Here is a 17,487-nt window from a genome sequence, read left to right on the forward strand (position 1 = left end):
TTGGCTTCAAATGCTTGATCAGGTTGTGGTCACGGCCCTGCGTGCAAATCAGAAAATGAGACAACACGCGTTATAAGGCTTAGAAACGGAAAAGAAAACGAAAAAAAAAACATATTCTAAGTTGGGTTTAGTTTAGCTCTATCCAGATCTACACATTATGATTTATGAAATAGCTGATAACTATTTTTTTCAAATAAATCCGTTTTATAGAAGATTTGTGCTTATGATCAATAATGAAATAAACGTTAGATAATTCTACGTATAGAAATATTAAAAAGTTCCTAGATATTTATAATATACTTTTTTGACAAATTATCGTTTGTTAAGTTCATCCTAAATCCTAATAGTTTCCACTGGACTTAGGAATTAAGAATAGTGGAAAGTGGGTCAAAATTATCAAAACACCTTTTTTGTTTGGCAGGTTGATGAGAAAAAAGAATCAAAAACAATGAAAGATGTAGGGTTTCAAGATCAATATGTAATGTTTCCAATCACAAATTAGCACTCCTAAGTCATAATAACTTTTATTGCAGCTGAAACTAATTATAAAACTAACATTGGGCTCAAAGCAGCAAAGCCAAAAGCTAACATTTCCATCTAGCTTGTTTATAGACATATTAATTCTATTTGTTCTAACCAAAAATAAATATGGATATTTAAATCAGAATTTGCTCTAGTTTTTTTTGTAACTTACCCAATCATCCCCATATAATTATAATAAAAGAATTTGCTGTAGTTCTTGTAACAAAAACTGTTCGGGAAGATGCTATTAGTGTTTTAATTTCTAGTCTCATTTTGTAATAGTTTGTATATAGAGAAAACACTATCTTGGAAAAGGAAATCAGTCAACTTGTTTTTTAAGATAATATTATTGAATCAAATCTCAGCTTTTACTTTTTGTTTCTGCATGGTGCTTTCAGAAAGAATGTAATGAATAATGATAATGCATTATTTCTTCTTATCTTTAGTCTTGGAACGTTCAAAGAATGGTCGCTAGATTATTTAAATTGTTTTAACACACAAGAAGTAAAATAATAGTATTTTTATTATAATAACTTAGAATATATCTCATGTTCGGATTGTTACAATTAGATATTCTATATTTTATTGGTACTTGTTCTGCATGTTCGCAACTAATTACGAATACTCATATAATACACTCGGTAAAATAATGTAATATTATTAACATCACTATATTTAACCACTACATAAACGAAACACACTTGAGGCCAAACTTACAGAAGAGTAAAACAAAACAAAAAAAAGAAGGAAAAACACACCAAAAAGACACGTACATATGACAACACAAGCTCCATGCATGGTTCAACATCACTTATCATCATCATCATCTATCACAGGATCATATTGAAATGATCATGTTGGGTTTATCAGAAGATTCACTCATGCAAAATAGTTATCAATATCTTCAAAACTGTCTTGATGCTCATAGACGGGCATCATTTCTACGTTGTCCGTCTCATCCTCCCCAAGAAACCTCGTAAGCTCTTTCATGAACTCAGTGTTCTCAACACAAGACTCTTCCAACACCATGAAATCTTCATCATTCAGAAATGTTGAGAATCCGATATCATCTTCCTTATCCCAGTACATTAATCGATCGTTAATGGATGACTCAGAAAATGTGGACGGAGACGACGTAGCGTTACCGTTAGCGGTCATGAGAAGATTCGAGGTTGGTGTGAAGGAAGAGCTCGTTGACTTATCAGATTTGGAGTCAACGGTGACACTTGTAGTAATAGTAGTAGTGTTATTAGTAATAGTAGCATGTGGGCCACCACTACCGATAATTTCAGACAAAACACTCTGGTTGATTCTCTTTCCGAACCTATTAGCTACTCTGTTCAAGAACCTAGCCGACTTCTCCATCTTCTTGTTATGATCAAGATCATCATCACTCGTTATAATTGTCTGATTAATGTTTCGTTTCTCCAGAATATCCTGCAAATTTTCTGATATGTTCTTGTGAGTAACCGGATCAACACCTTTCTTGATCAAACGTTTTTTGATATGAGTGTTCCAGTAGTTCTTGATTTCGTTATCGGTTCTTCCTGGTAATCCACGAGCTATTGCAGCCCATCTGATTAAAAACATAACATTATACAAATATATTAGTCATGATCACATAATATATAACATTTGAATTTTCAAACCCTATACATTTTTATATAGTTCAGTTTTTGGTTTGCTGGAAGTTAAATATGTTATTTTGATAGATAAGATATACTATAAGGAAAATGGACAAGAGACTTACTTGTTGCCGTGAAGAGCGTGAAGAGAGATGATTGAAAGTTCCTCGTCTTCAGTGAACTCTCCTCTTTTGATGTCAGGTCTTAGATAATTGGCCCATCTCAATCTGCAGCTTTTGCCACATCTCTTGAGTCCTATTCCATTTAAAGAATTATTTTATTAAAATAAAATTATTGATCAATAATATGACCAAAAAAGTCCAAACATTGAATATTCAAAAATGGTGGGATAAAAAATAAAAATAAATACCAGCTTTTTCGGGGAGAGTTCGCCAGCCACCTTCACCGTGACGGTTAACGTAGGAGGTAAGCTTCTGATCTTCCTCGGGAGTCCATGCTCCTTTCTTTAACCCTAACTCAGCTCTGCAACATGGTGTCCGCACCATTCTTGATTCTTGATTTCTTGATTGTTCAAAGAATCTCAGCTTTTTTGAGCTAGTGATTCGATCGAAAACAAAGGGGTTGTGTAGAGAACAATGATAAAATATTGAAAACCTGAGAGTTGAAAAAAGTGTGAAATGGGACTTATATATATGATCATAGAGACTGAGCACATGATCTTTTGATTAAAGAATTTAGACATCGGTAGATTTTTCTTATAGACATCTTGCTCTTTGGGATACTCGAGATCGTTTTATCATAGAACAAGAAGAACACAAAGATAGATAGACAGAAAGAGATCTCTACTTGTTTTGTTTCTTACCACAAGAGAAATAGAGAGAGAGAGAACCTTTAATATTATTTATAAGAGTTGTTTGTTTCACTTGCAAAGTGAGGAAGTTTGAGGAAGAGGCACCATCTTTATTTATGCGGTGCTTGCAGTACGTGTGGCTGCCTACAGCGACGTCATTTTTGTATGTGATTGACACATGGCTCATTTTGATTCATTACGCATGATGTTTCATTTAAAAACTGCTAACTTTTTTAGTGGAATTTTTCGAGATGGACGTCTAATCTTTTCTATAAGATAATTCAATTTCATTTTTCTATTATCTTTTTTTTTTAATCTTTTGGTGCACAACAAATAATAGTACTCGGACAGTTTTTTTTTGGTAACACACTCAGACAGCTTCTTTATAATATTTATTCCATGCATAAGACCGCCATTAGAGTATATATAGTGAATTAGTATATAAAGTAAAAGAAAGACATGAATGTAACATTAACTTAAGTAATGGCTTAAAAAAACTAGTTACCCAATTATTTTTTTAACTGAAATTTGTGTTGCTTAGTTAATATGTTTTGCATGCTAATATCAAAATTTTATTCAAGAATTATATTATACAGCGCCGAAACATTTGGAACACCAATTATATTATAGTTCCGTTGAATTTTCTTATAGATATTTGGAGACATTTGTCTTGACTAAATAAGCCGGTCCAAGAAAATAAACAATATAACTTTATATCCTATATGAAGAGTAATAAAAAAATAATCTTAAGTTAAGAAAATTCTGCGAATTGGGTCACTGGGAACAAAAAGAACAATAATTTCCGTATATAAATTAATTTAAATTTCATTTTTTTGTTCTTTTTGTTACTGATAACTACATTTAAATGGAACCAACAAATACAAAATTTGTAGCAATTGAATATCCAGTAAACTTCAGAACAGATAATTTATAAAATGTATTACAAACAACCAAAGAACAAAATATGTACGTGTCTTTGTCAGAATGTATTCAACTGTAAAAGATGGAGTGCGAGACTTTTCTAAATAGGACTGAAATCTCCACATTTTTATTTTGTTAAATTCAAAATATTTTAAGAATCGTTAGACGACAAATTTATAAGAAACAATACGCAAACGAAACACATGAATGAAAATTCGAGGAAGGTAGTGAGTGATAGTAGTCGTATTTGAATTAAATAAATTAAGCACAATTTTTTTTAAAAAAAACTTAGCAACAACTTGGTCACTCAAACACTGAACTTGGACGATCATATACCAAGACAAACTTTAAGGAACTAATTATAGATAATATCTTTTAGACTTCCTACAATTACTCAATTAGTTCCACTCTTTTATTTAGACAAAAACCACAAACTAGTCAACATTGTGTGTTTTTGTCTTCCAGCGAATTCAGATGACCGGAGTTTTATAAAGTTAAGAACCAAGACTACTTTATCCATTAGCATTTGTAAATGATTTGGTCCGGTTTATCGCAATTTAACGGTATAAATTGGTTCCACTTAATCGACCGAACCTTTACATTAGCACAAGTGAACATACTTAAAATATTAACCAGATTGGTTACACTAAACCAACTCTTAACAATGATGAATCGTCCTAAGAACTGATACATAAATGGTCTCTACAAATCCTCCAACACTAAGCAAAACTACATACATACAGATAATCATGCTAAAAGAAGACAACTAAATCACAATTTATCTTTTTATTACAAACACTAAGAATAATCTCATTTATGTTGAATCTTGTCAGAGTTATCAGCAGCCACGGTGGCAGCTAACTCCATTAACCGCTCATAGTCAATCTCAGTTGACTTGAACTTAAGTTTCATCCCAGCTTCAATCCATGACCTGATACAAAGCACAGACTGTGTGCTATCATGTGGCATGCAATACCTTTGCTTATCAATCTCCTCTCCTTTAACGCAAAATATCTCTTCCGGCGCAGCTGAAGTCGCCTGAACAGCAAGGAAGTCTCGAGCCATGTTAGAAAGCCGCGGGTACCTTCCGCTGTTCCCCTTCCACCAGTCCAACACATCGGTCTGCATCGGGACAATAGACTCTGATAAGTACTGAGTCAGTTCATCAACAGCATTGTTGTTACTCATGCTTCCTCTTCTCTTCCTTCTAGCGATCTCCTCTGCAAATGAGATGTTCCCTCCTCCTCCTTCGTCTATCTCCTGATGTGGACGGTACCCGCTGGCTAGAGAAGACGTGAAATGATGAGGAGAAGCATAGTTCCGAATAAAATGCCCTCTTGCTTCATCTATATAGCTCTCTAGGTTCAGCGTCTCTGGGATGTACTCCGTTTTGATGCGCGGGTCAAGAACGGCTGTAATGTAAGTGAGCACGTTGCAGACTTGTGTGTTGTAGCTTCTCGCCTTCTGCGACATGTTCTCAGCGCAAGTTCTTAGCCAGTCAGGGTTGTGGCAAGACTTTTGGCAAGTTGTGATCATCTCAGAGATGTTATCCATGAAGAGGAGAGCTAGACCGACGGTGAGATCCTTGTTTGTGCACATATCGTCAGTCGTTTTGCGAAACGAATCCAAATCCAAGTAACTGTGGACAATGCTCACAGCGTTCTTCTCTGCAGAGCTCAACACCATTCTGTTCTCTAGACTTTCCTCGTTTTTCCTTATCACCGAGTCCAAGGACTTGCCAGCCTTGCACAAGATGTTGACCATTTGGTAGTTACCACTCCAACGAGAAGAAGCATCTATGGGAAGCTTCCAGTTTCCTTCCTGATAAGTTGTTGTCAGCTGAACGAAATCATCTGACAGCTCCATGGAGGCGTTTAACTCTTGTGTGAACTCTCTGATCTTTGAGATTATAGGCTTTATAGTTGCTAACCCCTCGTCAATAATATCATTCAAAGTCTGAGCAGCGCAGGGAATGTAGCAGAAAGGCAAGACCTTCTGACCATCTAAGTACTCCTTCAGACTATGACAAGCGTGGATAGCGTTCTCACTGTTGTCATGTGTACAACACAGAACTCTATCTTCAATGCTATACATCTTAAAGACTTTTAAAAGAGATGCATAGATCTCAGAACCTCCAGAGGGATAAGGAATCCTGCAAATATCGAGAAGCAATCTATGAGAGGACCAGTTCTCATCAATCCAATTTCCCGTCACGCTCATATAAAAAATATTCTCGTACGAACTCCAGAAACTCAAGGTGAGCGAAACTCTGGACTGGACATGCTCCAGTGTTGTCTTGACATCTCCCTGCATGCTTCTGAAAACCTCCTTGAGCACAGCTTTATACTTTTCAGCAGGCCATAGCTGGACGGATGGGTTAAGAAACTTGAAGGAGTTTCCCAGCCATGTTTCGTCTACGGTAGAGGGAGGGAGCGATGAGAGAGAGAGCCACTTGAGAACCAACCAGTTGAGATGATCGTAATCGATCTGCGGTGCTTTGGACTGGGACAGTGAGGGCTTGACAGCGACTTGGGGTTTCTGTGGTACTGAGGTGGTTGCAACATCTGTTGCCTTATCATATCCTGGATGTCGATTGTTCAGATGCCTTCCAAGATTACCTTAAAAGAAGGAAACACATCAAGACCTCCTTGAAGGAAGACTTTAACACATTAAACCGTTGTTGTTACGATGTAACGATACCTGTGGCGGTTGCAATGGAGTAGCTTTGACCACAGAGTTTGCATTTGCGAGTCTTGGTGTCAGGTGAGGTCTCGAAGTATTTAAGGAAGACAGAAGTCATAGTCTTCTTGCGTTTAGGAGGAGCAGTAGTATTGGGAACGGCATTGTTGTTGTTGTTGTCAGAAGAAGAGCCTAAGGCGATGTCAGTGGGATCAGAAGAGTGTGGAAGGAGTGACATATCCATCATTGCTTTTGGTTCCATTTCTTCAATCATCAAAAACAAAACGAACTGATCAATAAGTAGTCTCTCTCTCTCTCGACAAAACATGATCAAGTTCAAAACTTTTCTCACAAAAATGCAAATTACCTTTGTAGGTTTTGAAAGCGTTGTTAACGTTCCACTCCATCTGATTCCAAGCTCCTTTGCCCCTTTCAAGCTCCAGTTTGAGATTCTAGGGATTGCAAAGGATGAGCAACATGTGAGCAGCCGAAGAAAGAGCCGTTGCAAGAGAGAAATGGTTAATTTTATTTTTGGAGGGAAAACAGTAACTAACGGCAGAAGAGGAAGAGAGGATCGGCGCTGGATCTCTGCGCCACAGATCTGAGCCGATTCAAGGGGGGAGAGAGAAGCTGTATGAGCTTTAGGGAGAACTACTTGTATGAAGCCCAGCTATTATTAGAGATAGATCCCTTCCGGCGGCGGATCTCGTCGACGAATACGACGGAGGGGAGGAGGAGAGAAGAGGCTGGCTCTCTCGTTCGTCAGGCTCAGCTAAAATGACTCCGTTGATTGGCTCGGTCTGGTTTTCTTTCGGCTTTCTTCTGGTTTTCCCTTCTTTTTTTTCTTTTTTGTCTGGTTTATTTTTTAATTTTTATTTTATTAGTTCACTTTAAAATTGAACTAGATTTTGATCCGTGCAACCGCACGGGTGTTTGTTTTCACTTTTCTATACATAAATTATTGTTTTAAAACATAAGTGGTATATATTTTTAAAGTTAATCATGTACTTAAATATTTATATAACTATTTCAAATACAATAATTTTATAATTTACATGTTATAAGTAATTAATTGTTTAAACCTTATGTATTTGCCGCTTCTTATTATATATTTATCTTATTGTATTTGCATTTAGTTATTAAGCAAATTAATATATTCATGAGAAAATATATTTAAAAAATATTTTGTATTTAATTTATGCTAAATTATGACCCGTATTTTAAAACTGGATTTCTTTTTACCAATATTTTTATGCTTATTCATTTTAGGTAATTTATTATTGTATATATAAAAGTGTAAGATATGTTAATTTTTAGATATGTATTATATAGTTTGTTAATTTTAAGTCGTTCTATCATCATATTATATTTTAAATAAATAGTTTTATATTTATGAAAATAAAATTTATAAATTTATCAATTGAATATAATTTTATCATATTTATTTTAGTATAATAATTATATTTTAACAGGATCATGACTATAAAAGTAGATAAAATAGGATATAATTTATTTATTTTCATTTCTAAACGATAACTTAAAATACATTAAGTTATTGTTTAAATATTACACAGATTTATTAGAATTTTTAAAATATAATATATACATATATATTATATTTAAAATTAAAATATATTATGATTAAAGGAGTTACAAAGATTTTATATTATTAACTTTTAAAAAAATACATGTTAATTTTTATACATGTATTATATAGTTTGATAATGTTAACCCATCTTACCAACATATTAGATTTTATTTTTGAACATAAATATTTTATAATTACGAAAATAAATTATATAAATATATAAATTTAATACAATTTTATTATATTTATCTCAACATAACAATTTTAATTTAATATGATTGATTATGATTATATAATAACTAAAATATTATAGATTTTTTTATTTTTCATTTTATATAACTGAATATATTAATGTATAATAATATTTTAAACTAATTTCGAAATTAGTGAAAATATTTAAATATAATTTCAAAAATGAAGATCTTGCAAAAATCTTCTTAAACAGATTTGTTAGAATTTTAAAATAAATATATTTATATTTAAAATGAAAAGATATCAAAAGATACTATGATTAAAATATTTTTAAAATTATATTTATTATTAGTCTGAATTAAAATATAGTCTGAATTTCTATGAATAGGTCCATTAGGTTCATTTCTAAAAAAATCACACATGAATCAAGGTTGTGACTTCTGTTTTAATATATAAGATAGACGAAGTTCTAATTTTATTTTATTTTCTAAAATAAAAATATTAAAAAAGTATACAAAAATAATGGAAATAATCACTTTTAATTATGTTATAAGATGAAAAATTGAAGAATTTTTTTAAAAAAAACTAAAATTGAAGAAAATTTTAAATTTTATTCTGAAATAGAAAATGGAGTGGTTGCTACATGTAATACTCATGTACCTCGGTGATTATGGGAGGTAAAAACATAACACAAACTAAGAGTCTGACTGGTTCAAACGCAGCGGTTACGGTTGCGGGAGTTTGTGAATGCAGACGGTTGTGGTTTCTAGCGGTTTTAAGAGATTTGTACGACTGGTACTGCGATTAAAAATTAATGCATTTACGGATAACTTATGACTGGTTAACTACCAAATGCGGTAACAGTCAAATAATAAATTAACAATATTTACATTTAATATAACACGAACTAAATACGAGTGTACGTCACCTCGGACTTATGATTGTTAAAGATACGTTTTCCACTTAACTTATATGGGCCATAAAAGGCCCATCACATTTCTCAACACATATCAGGTCCATTAGGTTTACCTTGCTGCTTTTATCGTCCTCATATTTAAAGAGCAGCTAACTCCAAGCAAGGGTCTACTTCCGCCACTGAGAGTTTGTAACAAGAGAGAAAGAAGAAGAAACATACAAGATGCCGGCGGCGAAGCAAAGGACCCCTAAAGTTAGCCGAAACCCCGATCTCATCAGGGGCGTTGGCAAATACTCTCGTTCCCAAATGTACCACAAGAGAGGCTTGTGGGCAATCAAGGCCAAAAACGGCGGCGTTTTCCCTCGTCACGACGCTAAGTCCAAGGTCGATGCTCCCGTTGAGAAGCCCGCCAAGTTTTATCCGGCTGAAGACGTTAAGAAGCCCCTCGCCAACAGACGCAAGCCTAAGCCTACCAAGCTCAAGTAAATCCCATCTTCTTCGATTGTTGTTTTAGTTAATTTCAAGCTTTGTTGGTTCCGACAGCTTTACGAGTTTAGAATAGATTTGTCGGGAAATATGAGATATGGTTTGAATCAGTTGTAACCAGTGTTGTGTTGAAATGTAGTCCATCTTCTTCAATTGGTGTTTTTTTTTATTAATTTCAAGCTAAATGCATCTGCTTGGTTTGTTCCGACAGGATGCGAGTTTAGAATAGATTTGTCGGGAATGTGTGATATGGTTTGAGTCAGTTATTTGTTGAAATGTAAGTGTGATTGTGATTGCAAAGTTTGATACTTTATTCTGTTTGTTATTGCAGATCAAGCATTACTCCAGGAACTGTGTTGATCATTCTCGCTGGTAGATTCAAGGGAAAGAGAGTTGTCTTCCTCAAGCAACTTGCTTCTGGTCTGCTCTTGGTCACTGGTGAGTTCTTGTTAATCTCTTGTGCTTGTAGTGTTACGGTTATGTTATGTTTTGTAAACTTTATCCATATGTTCTGTTTCCAGGACCGTTCAAGATCAATGGTGTTCCACTGAGACGTGTTAACCAGTCCTACGTGATTGGAACATCCACAAAGGTTGACATTTCCGGAGTCAGCGTTGAGAAGTTCGATGACAAGTACTTCGGGAAGGTTGCTGAGAAGAAGAACAAGAAAGGAGAAGGCGAGTTCTTTGAAGCAGAGAAAGAGGTATATAACATCACAGCTTATCAAACACTTTCATCTTTATGAGTTTGGTTAGCTTAACTTGCTGTAACTTTAAAATCAATGATTGGTATCTGCAGGTGAAGAAAGAGATCCCACAGGAGAAGAAAGAAGACCAGAAGACCGTTGACGCAGCTCTGATCAAAGCCATTGAGTCAGTGCCAGAGCTCAAGACTTACCTCGGCGCCAGGTTCTCATTGTCTCAAGGAATGAAACCCCATGAGCTTGTTTTCTAGATTTCATCATATCGTTTTTTTGTTTCAAGAATATCTTGTTTGCCCCCTGAGATTTTGTCATCTTTGAATCTTATGAAAACGTTATTTCTCTTTTATATATCAATCATCAATTCTAAGAAAATGAAATTTAAAAAAATTCATAAATGGAATGAATAATCATGAATTTATTTTTAAACCAAAATAATCAACAGCAGATTTAGCCATAATAGAAGCAAATTCACCGAAGCTTATGACACCATCACCGTTTGTATCAGCTTCTTTGATCATCTCCGTTAGTTCCTTATACGTCAACGGTTGCCCCATCTTGGCCATGGCTCCAGCCAACTCCGCCGCGCTGATGAATCCATTACCATCTCTATCGAACGAGTTGAAAATGTCGAGTAAATGTTCGGTATTGTTACCGATCTCTTCGTTAAGGTCGGGAAGATTGCCTACGAGCTCATCAAACTCGACAAAACCGTTGCCGTTTGCGTCCATGTTTGCTAACAAAACATGGATTTGGTCCCCTGATGGTTTGAGACCGAGGGACCGGAGCAGGGCCGCGAGTTCTAAGATGGTTAAGCTTCCATCTGCGTCCATGTCGAACCGATCGAATATGTCTTTTAATTGTCTTAGCTGATCCTCCATTGTTTTTCTTTTCTATGGAAACACAAACCTCAAAGATGAGAGATTAAGCATTGAATAACGAGAAGAGATTTTTTAATGGTGAATTTTAGAGTTGAAATTCAGATTTTTTTCTTGTTTGTATGTTGTAATCTCTCATGTTTTCTTTGTGGGGTTTGTTAATTGTTACGGTTAAAAATAGGAAAAAGCTTCTAGTCTCATAAAAGTTTGGATACTTATATAATAAAGTAATTATATACGAATAAAAGTGAAATATGATAAAAATCATGATGAATAGTTGGAAACAAACATGACCTTGTCTCTTTTTTCCTGAACAACACATGACCTTGTCCTAAGAAATGAAAAGATAATTAAATAAAACGAACCAACAAACAACATAAAAAACTAAGAAATAGCCACAAATGAAAATATAGAGGGAGGAAAATCCTAGTAATAAATGTTTGGATACTTAAATAAAGTGAAATGTGATATATTCATGATGAATGGTTGGAAACAAACATGACATTGTCCTAAGAAACCAAAAGATAATTAACTAAAATGAAATAAAAAAAACTAAGAAAAAGCCACAAATGGAAAAATATAGGGAGAGAAACTCTAGTAGTTACTGGTCAAAAAAGAAAAAAAACTCTTAGTAGTAAGTGTTGGGATACTTATAAAACAAAGGATTAATATACGAAATAAAAGTGAAAAGTGATAATTTCATGATGATTGGTAGGAAACAAACATGACATTGTCCTAAGAAAGCAAAAGATAATTAACTAAAACAAACCAACAAACAAAAAATAACACTAAAAAAAGCTACAAATAAAATGAAAATGTAGTGGATGATCATGCAAAACCACTTTTCCTAGCCGTACGATTGTTACGACGAGCACAACAACCGCAAGAATAGACGGTGATGAGTAGGATTATGAGACAAACGTTGAATATCAAAAGGTTCCTCCACTTCTCTCTAATATTCGCCAACACTCCAGCTTTGCATGCGTTGCAGTTAAAACATAACTCCGTTTGCACGTTACTCCATGCACCGCAGTCACCGTTATTGGCCGCAATAACCGTTTCGTTTTTCGCTGGTGGTATCCAAAACGTCGCGTTTTTGAACTCGAAGTTGCAATCTGACGGTGGCTTACAACAACCAGACTACGTAACACAACATAAAAATTAGATTTATGTAATAAACGGTTACATAACATGTACGTTAATTTTATACCTGGAGTGGAGACAAGGTCTTGTGATAAAACTCATCGGCGATCTGACTAACAGGACCACCACTCAAATCATCACAAACGCTAGCTTCAGCCAGACAGGATCTTATACCAACCCATCTCTTCCCACCGACGAAACTGTTAAGCCATGTCGAGAAATCAACCGTCTGGTACTCTCTATACCCTCGACCAGAGACCACACGACCGGCTCCTTTGTTCGTGACAAAGAAGAGAAATACCGAGAAACCGATTAAGGCAACAATGCCTGCAATGAGTATGATCAAGTACAAGACCATGGCGAGATTCTCCTTGAAGCAAGAACCGATCACTCCTAGTAACGACACCACGAATAGGACGACACCGGTTGTGAGAAGTGGTGCCCGAATCGCTGTTTCACAATTGGTCACGTCTTGGTGAACGAACATGTATATCGAATAACCAATGGCTGACACGCCCACTAACATTATTAACGAGTTGGCTAGACCCACAACGAAGTTGCTTACTCGAAACATTTCGTGATCCCTTTTTCTTTTTTCACTCTGATATCAAATAAGCAAATCGGATATTAAATAGAGAGAGAGAGAGAGAGAGAGAGAGAGAGAGACAAAGAGAGGAGGTTTGATGGGTTTTGTTTTGTAACGTTTTAGTGAGTGTGGCGTCGTGGTTATTGGGACAAAAGGGAACGGTTATTTCTTAGGTAGTGGGGGGATATTAGTGGATATTATTAATCACTTGCTTAGTGTCTAATTACTTGTTTATGCCACTATAGTTAGAGAACATGTGGGGTTCAGAAGATCCTTTAGTTTAGATAGAGTAGTTAAATCAGATTTTGACTTTGTCTAATTGCCACATCATACCCCATTCAAAGGTCACTCAAAAGTTTTAAAATATGAAGTTTATAAGGATTTATCGACTCAAATGTCCTTTGATTTTCTCTCAAGTCGTTTTGTTAAGGACAAGTAAAAATAAAAATGTTATAAAAGCCGGTGTATAAAATCAGAGGATCTGATATGATTTCTAATTTTGGTGTGAAACTGTTTTTTGAGCAAACATGTCAGATCCCAAATTATGTTTCTTCAAGTTATATATCCATTATTAATCAAATATGTCTTACTAGTTATTCCTTTTGCTAAAGTCAAGAGCATGATTAATCTGAACATAGATTCGTAGAAGACAAACTCTTTTGACAAGAATCTTTGAAATAAACGACATGCAAACTTGGAACTCCAGTTATTACCAAGCACTATATACCTTGAAAGAAAACTAACTTTGGTCTCACACAAAGATTTTCATTCAGGCAGTGACTTTGATGTTTCGAGAAGGAACTTTTTTCGGAGACTTCTCTTTGAAATCGAGCATTTTGTTAAGAGCTCCTACATAAGCCTTGACGCTTGACACCACAATGTCCATTCCCGCTCCGGTTCCACTGCCAAAGACATAAACTCCTTCCATGTTATAAAGATTTTTTTTTTTAATGAACAAGGGGAAAAAAAGATTCTCTTTACCTGAAGGTTCTTAATACTTCTTCGCCAGTTATTGCATTTGTAGATGTGTAAGTGTTGCTTCCACGGACAAGAACTCGTGTAGTTGCTATGGCATCAATGCCTTCTGTTACTGCATTCATCGAATACTCAAGCAGAGTTGTCGGCTCCTACAAAGAGGTAACAAAGTTTTAAATATTTGAGTATCCACAGGAGAAGTTATATGTATGAGAGAGTGTGTGAAAAGTACCTTGACGATAAGGTCAACTGCCTTATAAGCTGAATCAACAGGGCCAGTTCCCATTGAACAAGCGCAATGCTCTTTGCCATCAGCATCTGCAAGTTTCACTGTTGCTGTTGAAAGCCCCAGAGTTCCACAAGTTATCTGCATTCCACTTCCATGTAAAATGAGACAATGAACAAAACTACAGGGGTAAATAAAAACCATCTTGATCCCAGTTTCACCTGAATGTCCAGGAGTTTCCACACAGCTTCTGGCTGGAACACCTCATCAGATACCAACGCTATTATATCCGCATCAGTAACTCTCTGGATCAACAAGCGAACATAAAACGATCAGCTGGACCTTGAAAACACAAGCTGAACATTTGAATAAAAATAATACAATAACCAGGGCCAATTACCTTTTTCTGCTCAGCCACGGATTTGAAGCGCCAGAAAATGGTGCTTAGCTGTTCATCATCCAATACATAACCAAGCTGGAAAAGTAGAAAAAGTGAGAGGACATTAATGTCTCCCTCCCACAAAGATAGCAACAGAGAGAGCATGTGTATGGGTGAGAATGATGTGTACCTCAGTCAAACGGTCTTTCAACGCATGGCGCCCACTGCACAAGATTATATCCAAGCAAAAGTAGAAACCAGAAGTTAGACTTCAAGGTTTCAAACACACATATGAAACTAGTAAATTGCCAAAAAATGCCTATAATATTCAACGCCAGAGGCGAATGATCTTAACTGTAGAGTATAAACACCAATTACAGGCTGGTTGCACACTGCTTTACAAGCGAAACGGGAAAAAAAATTCATACCTAAGTTTCCCTAAGACAATGCCAGCATCATTCGATCGCTCAAGTCCAATTTCTTCCGGGCATATAATTTCATAGGTACCCTTGTGTTTCAGCATTCCATCCTACGAGAAGCATGAACAATCATTATACACAACTGTAGCGAAATCATGAAGAAAATAGTACAGTATGCAGCAGACTGAAAGAGTCATATATATCATGAAGTCAAAAGAGTATAGAACTTAAATTCTATATCAATCCTGGCTTAAATTATATAGAATCAGGCAATTGATGTCGAGGGATGGGAAACAAAAGCACCCTGAGTAAAAGTATACAAGGCTACAAGAAAAACTATACTTTGCAAAGAGAGCAGCCTTTGATGTTTCTCAAAAAGAGTAATTACTCTCGTCAAAGAATTTATTTCAACTTACCTGATGAATACCACTTTCATGAGCAAAGGCATTCGCTCCTACAATAGCCTTATGGGGCTGCGTTTGCATTCCAGTGTAATCTTCCACCTGATAAATCAAAATTAATACATGTTTTCACAAATGTAAAAAACGAAGTTCAGAAGTGTTACCATCTTGCTTGTCATAACAATGTGGCGAGTATCTATTCCAGTATACAGACCTCCTAACACGTGATCTCCTCGGCATTTTATTGCCATCACAACCTACACTTACACGAAAAAACAGCAGGTCTAGATTAAGCATCCAATTGCAGCACAAGCAGAACATAAACTGAAACTCTAAATGCTCTTTTTTTAATCAAATTAAAGAAACTCTGACCTCTTCCAGTGACGCGTTTCCAGCTCTTTCACCAATTCCATTAATCGTCACTTCAACCTGCCTAGCACCTGCATGTGCTCCCTGAATCCAAAAACAGGTTTACATATCTACACACAACCATAAAGATAAGAAAAAGAAGACATACAGATAAAGTGTTGGCGGTAGAGAGTCCAAGATCATTCTGACAATGAGTCGAGATGACAACGTTCTCAATCCCAGGGGTATTAGCCTTTATATCAGCAATCAACTGACCAAACTCACTAGGCAAAGTGATACCAACAGTATCAGGAATATTAAGTGTCGTCGCTCCAGCTTTTATCACTTCTCCAAGAATCTCATACAAAAACTCTCTCTCCGACCTGTTAAACAAATTAAAATAAATATAAACAGTTACAGAGAAAGTGAAAGCTTGGTAATCAAGATTAGAACTAATTAAAATAAATAAAAGATAATTAAACCCCCCACCTTCCTGCATCTTCAGGACTAAACTCCACGTCATCACACCCCAAGCTCCTAGCGAACCTAACCATGCTCCTCGCGATCTCGATGACTTCTTGTTTACTCTTCTTGAGCTTATACTCCAAGTGAATATCACTCGTGGCGATGAACGTATGGATCCTAGGCCTTTTGGCGTATCTCACAGCCTCCCAAGCCGTCTGGATATCTCTCTCGTTGCACCTCGAGAGACCGCAGATGACGGGGACGTAACCGTTCTCGTCGACGGCGTTTCCGACGGTTTCGGAAATGGTCTTGACCGCCTCGAAGTCGTCTTTGGACGCGGCGGGGAACCCGGCCTCGATGATGTCGACGCCGAGCTTCGCGAGCTGCCGCGCGATGTCGAGCTTCTCCTTGGAGGTGAGGGTGGCGCCGGGGGACTGCTCGCCGTCGCGGAGCGTGGTGTCGAAGATGCGGACGTAGTTGGGGTCGGAAATGCGGTTGGGGATGTAGTCCGGGCGGCGGCGGCGGAGGGGGTGGGGAGGGAGAGGGGGCGGTGGATCTGAGATGGAGCAGGAGAGGCGGAGGGAGGCGGAGGAGGAGCGGCGGCGGTGGTGGGATGGTGGGAAACGGAAGGAGAGTGGTGTGGTGATTGTTGTGGAGAAGGTGGGGAGAGAAGGTGTTGTTGTTGATGATGAGAGTGAAGGGTTTCTGAGAAGGGAAGACGCCATTGGAGACGATTGTGAGAAGAATGGTAAACCTAAAGAGAGAGAGAGATGAAGGTTTGAACGTGGCGGCGGCAGCTACTTGGTTAAGCTCTATCTGTTCGTTCGTGTCACTCTTCTCTTTATTTGACAAAAACAAATCTTTTTTTTTGGTCCCACTTGAATATTCTCCACTTAAAAAAATGAGTACGACAACTGTGTTATACTTTAAACGGCGTCGTTATAGGATACAATAGAAAAAGTCGACCGGCAACGATAAGGACGATGAGTCGATTGAACAGTTTAGAAAGGACGTAGAACCATGAGATTCACCAATAAGCATTGAACAAGAAGACATGGAGATGGAAAGTTGTTAAAACATTTTTTAAATGAACTTAACATGTCACATTGTTGGTCAATATTGTGAAGCGGACATTGACTTATCAAGTATTTCATCTTTAGATCCGGAATATTACTGATATATCCTCAAAAAAAGTTTATCTTGGAATGATGATGATACATGAGGTGT

At 36.5% G+C, this 17,487-nt stretch overlaps 5 protein-coding genes across 6 annotated transcripts; 1 reads left to right on the forward strand and 4 right to left on the reverse strand.

Annotated features, from left to right (window-relative positions):
* Nucleotides 1–1,155: 1,155 nt before the first annotated feature.
* Nucleotides 1,156–4,221, reverse strand: LOC103842694 (transcription factor MYB51). The gene is made up of 3 exons (XM_009119359.3): nucleotides 2,518–4,221; nucleotides 2,273–2,402; nucleotides 1,156–2,098 (listed from the first exon to the last, which is right to left on the reverse strand). The coding sequence occupies exons 1-3, from the start codon at nucleotides 2,651–2,653 to the stop codon at nucleotides 1,402–1,404; spliced, it is 963 nt and encodes a 320-aa protein (XP_009117607.1). The 5' UTR covers nucleotides 2,654–4,221; the 3' UTR covers nucleotides 1,156–1,401.
* Nucleotides 4,222–4,449: 228 nt separating this feature from the next.
* On the reverse strand, nucleotides 4,450–7,499 carry LOC103842695 (zinc finger BED domain-containing protein DAYSLEEPER). 2 transcript variants are annotated; one of them, XM_009119361.2, is made up of 4 exons: nucleotides 7,113–7,498; nucleotides 6,926–7,010; nucleotides 6,580–6,822; nucleotides 4,450–6,497 (listed from the first exon to the last, which is right to left on the reverse strand). In XM_009119361.2, the coding sequence occupies exons 2-4, from the start codon at nucleotides 6,963–6,965 to the stop codon at nucleotides 4,690–4,692; spliced, it is 2,091 nt and encodes a 696-aa protein (XP_009117609.1). In that variant the 5' UTR covers nucleotides 6,966–7,010; nucleotides 7,113–7,498; the 3' UTR covers nucleotides 4,450–4,689. The 2 variants fall into 2 exon arrangements, with proteins under 2 accessions (XP_009117609.1, XP_033136617.1); XM_033280726.1 differs by having other exon boundaries at nucleotides 6,580–6,825; nucleotides 6,928–7,499.
* A 1,908-nt stretch (nucleotides 7,500–9,407) lies between these two features.
* Nucleotides 9,408–10,810, forward strand: LOC103842696 (60S ribosomal protein L6-1). Its single transcript, XM_009119362.3, has 4 exons — nucleotides 9,408–9,736; nucleotides 10,072–10,178; nucleotides 10,262–10,443; nucleotides 10,539–10,810. Exons 1-4 carry the CDS (start codon nucleotides 9,477–9,479, stop codon nucleotides 10,692–10,694), a joined length of 705 nt encoding a protein of 234 aa, XP_009117610.1. The 5' UTR covers nucleotides 9,408–9,476; the 3' UTR covers nucleotides 10,695–10,810.
* Nucleotides 10,599–13,511, reverse strand: LOC103842697 (tetraspanin-11-like). Its single transcript, XM_033281052.1, has 3 exons — nucleotides 12,529–13,511; nucleotides 12,153–12,458; nucleotides 10,599–11,333 (listed from the first exon to the last, which is right to left on the reverse strand). The coding sequence occupies exons 1-3, from the start codon at nucleotides 13,033–13,035 to the stop codon at nucleotides 10,851–10,853; spliced, it is 1,296 nt and encodes a 431-aa protein (XP_033136943.1). The 5' UTR covers nucleotides 13,036–13,511; the 3' UTR covers nucleotides 10,599–10,850.
* Nucleotides 13,512–13,647: 136 nt separating this feature from the next.
* Nucleotides 13,648–17,108, reverse strand: LOC103842698 (2-isopropylmalate synthase 1, chloroplastic). The gene is made up of 12 exons (XM_009119363.3): nucleotides 16,285–17,108; nucleotides 15,965–16,178; nucleotides 15,820–15,900; nucleotides 15,612–15,704; nucleotides 15,463–15,549; nucleotides 15,056–15,156; nucleotides 14,818–14,851; nucleotides 14,649–14,723; nucleotides 14,470–14,553; nucleotides 14,255–14,389; nucleotides 14,029–14,174; nucleotides 13,648–13,949 (listed from the first exon to the last, which is right to left on the reverse strand). The coding sequence occupies exons 1-12, from the start codon at nucleotides 16,983–16,985 to the stop codon at nucleotides 13,817–13,819; spliced, it is 1,884 nt and encodes a 627-aa protein (XP_009117611.1). The 5' UTR covers nucleotides 16,986–17,108; the 3' UTR covers nucleotides 13,648–13,816.
* Between the last annotated feature and the right edge of the window lie 379 nt (nucleotides 17,109–17,487).

This window comes from Brassica rapa, chromosome A09, assembly GCF_000309985.2.
Source record: "Brassica rapa cultivar Chiifu-401-42 chromosome A09, CAAS_Brap_v3.01, whole genome shotgun sequence".
NCBI lineage: Eukaryota > Viridiplantae > Streptophyta > Magnoliopsida > Brassicales > Brassicaceae > Brassica > Brassica rapa.

What these genes read in the sequence shown, in the direction of transcription:
- LOC103842694 (XM_009119359.3), bottom strand. Translation starts at nt 2,653, where the DNA reads ATGGTGCGGACACCATGTTGCAGAGCTGAGTTAGGGTTAAAGAAAGGA. An exon ending in AACTCTCCCCGAAAAAGCTG is followed by an intron (nt 2,403 to 2,517) that starts GTATTTATTTTT and finishes TAAATGGAATAG; the next exon opens with GACTCAAGAGATGTGGCAAA. An exon ending in CACGCTCTTCACGGCAACAA is followed by an intron (nt 2,099 to 2,272) that starts GTAAGTCTCTTG and finishes GTTTTTAATCAG; the next exon opens with ATGGGCTGCAATAGCTCGTG.
- LOC103842695 (XM_009119361.2), bottom strand. Translation starts at nt 6,965, where the DNA reads ATGGAGTGGAACGTTAACAACGCTTTCAAAACCTACAAAG. An exon ending in CGCTTTCAAAACCTACAAAG is followed by an intron (nt 6,823 to 6,925) that starts GTAATTTGCATT and finishes TGATGATTGAAG; the next exon opens with AAATGGAACCAAAAGCAATG. An exon ending in CTCCATTGCAACCGCCACAG is followed by an intron (nt 6,498 to 6,579) that starts GTATCGTTACAT and finishes CCTTCTTTTAAG; the next exon opens with GTAATCTTGGAAGGCATCTG.
- LOC103842696 (XM_009119362.3), top strand. Translation starts at nt 9,477, where the DNA reads ATGCCGGCGGCGAAGCAAAGGACCCCTAAAGTTAGCCGAAACCCCGAT. An exon ending in TGGTCTGCTCTTGGTCACTG is followed by an intron (nt 10,179 to 10,261) that starts GTGAGTTCTTGT and finishes TTCTGTTTCCAG; the next exon opens with GACCGTTCAAGATCAATGGT. An exon ending in TCTTTGAAGCAGAGAAAGAG is followed by an intron (nt 10,444 to 10,538) that starts GTATATAACATC and finishes TGGTATCTGCAG; the next exon opens with GTGAAGAAAGAGATCCCACA.
- LOC103842697 (XM_033281052.1), bottom strand. Translation starts at nt 13,035, where the DNA reads ATGTTTCGAGTAAGCAACTTCGTTGTGGGTCTAGCCAACTCGTTAATA. An exon ending in AGACCTTGTCTCCACTCCAG is followed by an intron (nt 12,459 to 12,528) that starts GTATAAAATTAA and finishes TGTGTTACGTAG; the next exon opens with TCTGGTTGTTGTAAGCCACC. An exon ending in CGGCTAGGAAAAGTGGTTTT is followed by an intron (nt 11,334 to 12,152) that starts GCATGATCATCC and finishes GTGTTTCCATAG; the next exon opens with AAAAGAAAAACAATGGAGGA.
- LOC103842698 (XM_009119363.3), bottom strand. Translation starts at nt 16,985, where the DNA reads ATGGCGTCTTCCCTTCTCAGAAACCCTTCACTCTCATCATCAACAACA. An exon ending in GAAACGCGTCACTGGAAGAG is followed by an intron (nt 15,705 to 15,819) that starts GTCAGAGTTTCT and finishes GTGTAAGTGTAG; the next exon opens with GTTGTGATGGCAATAAAATG. An exon ending in CAGTTGACCTTATCGTCAAG is followed by an intron (nt 14,175 to 14,254) that starts GTACTTTTCACA and finishes ACCTCTTTGTAG; the next exon opens with GAGCCGACAACTCTGCTTGA.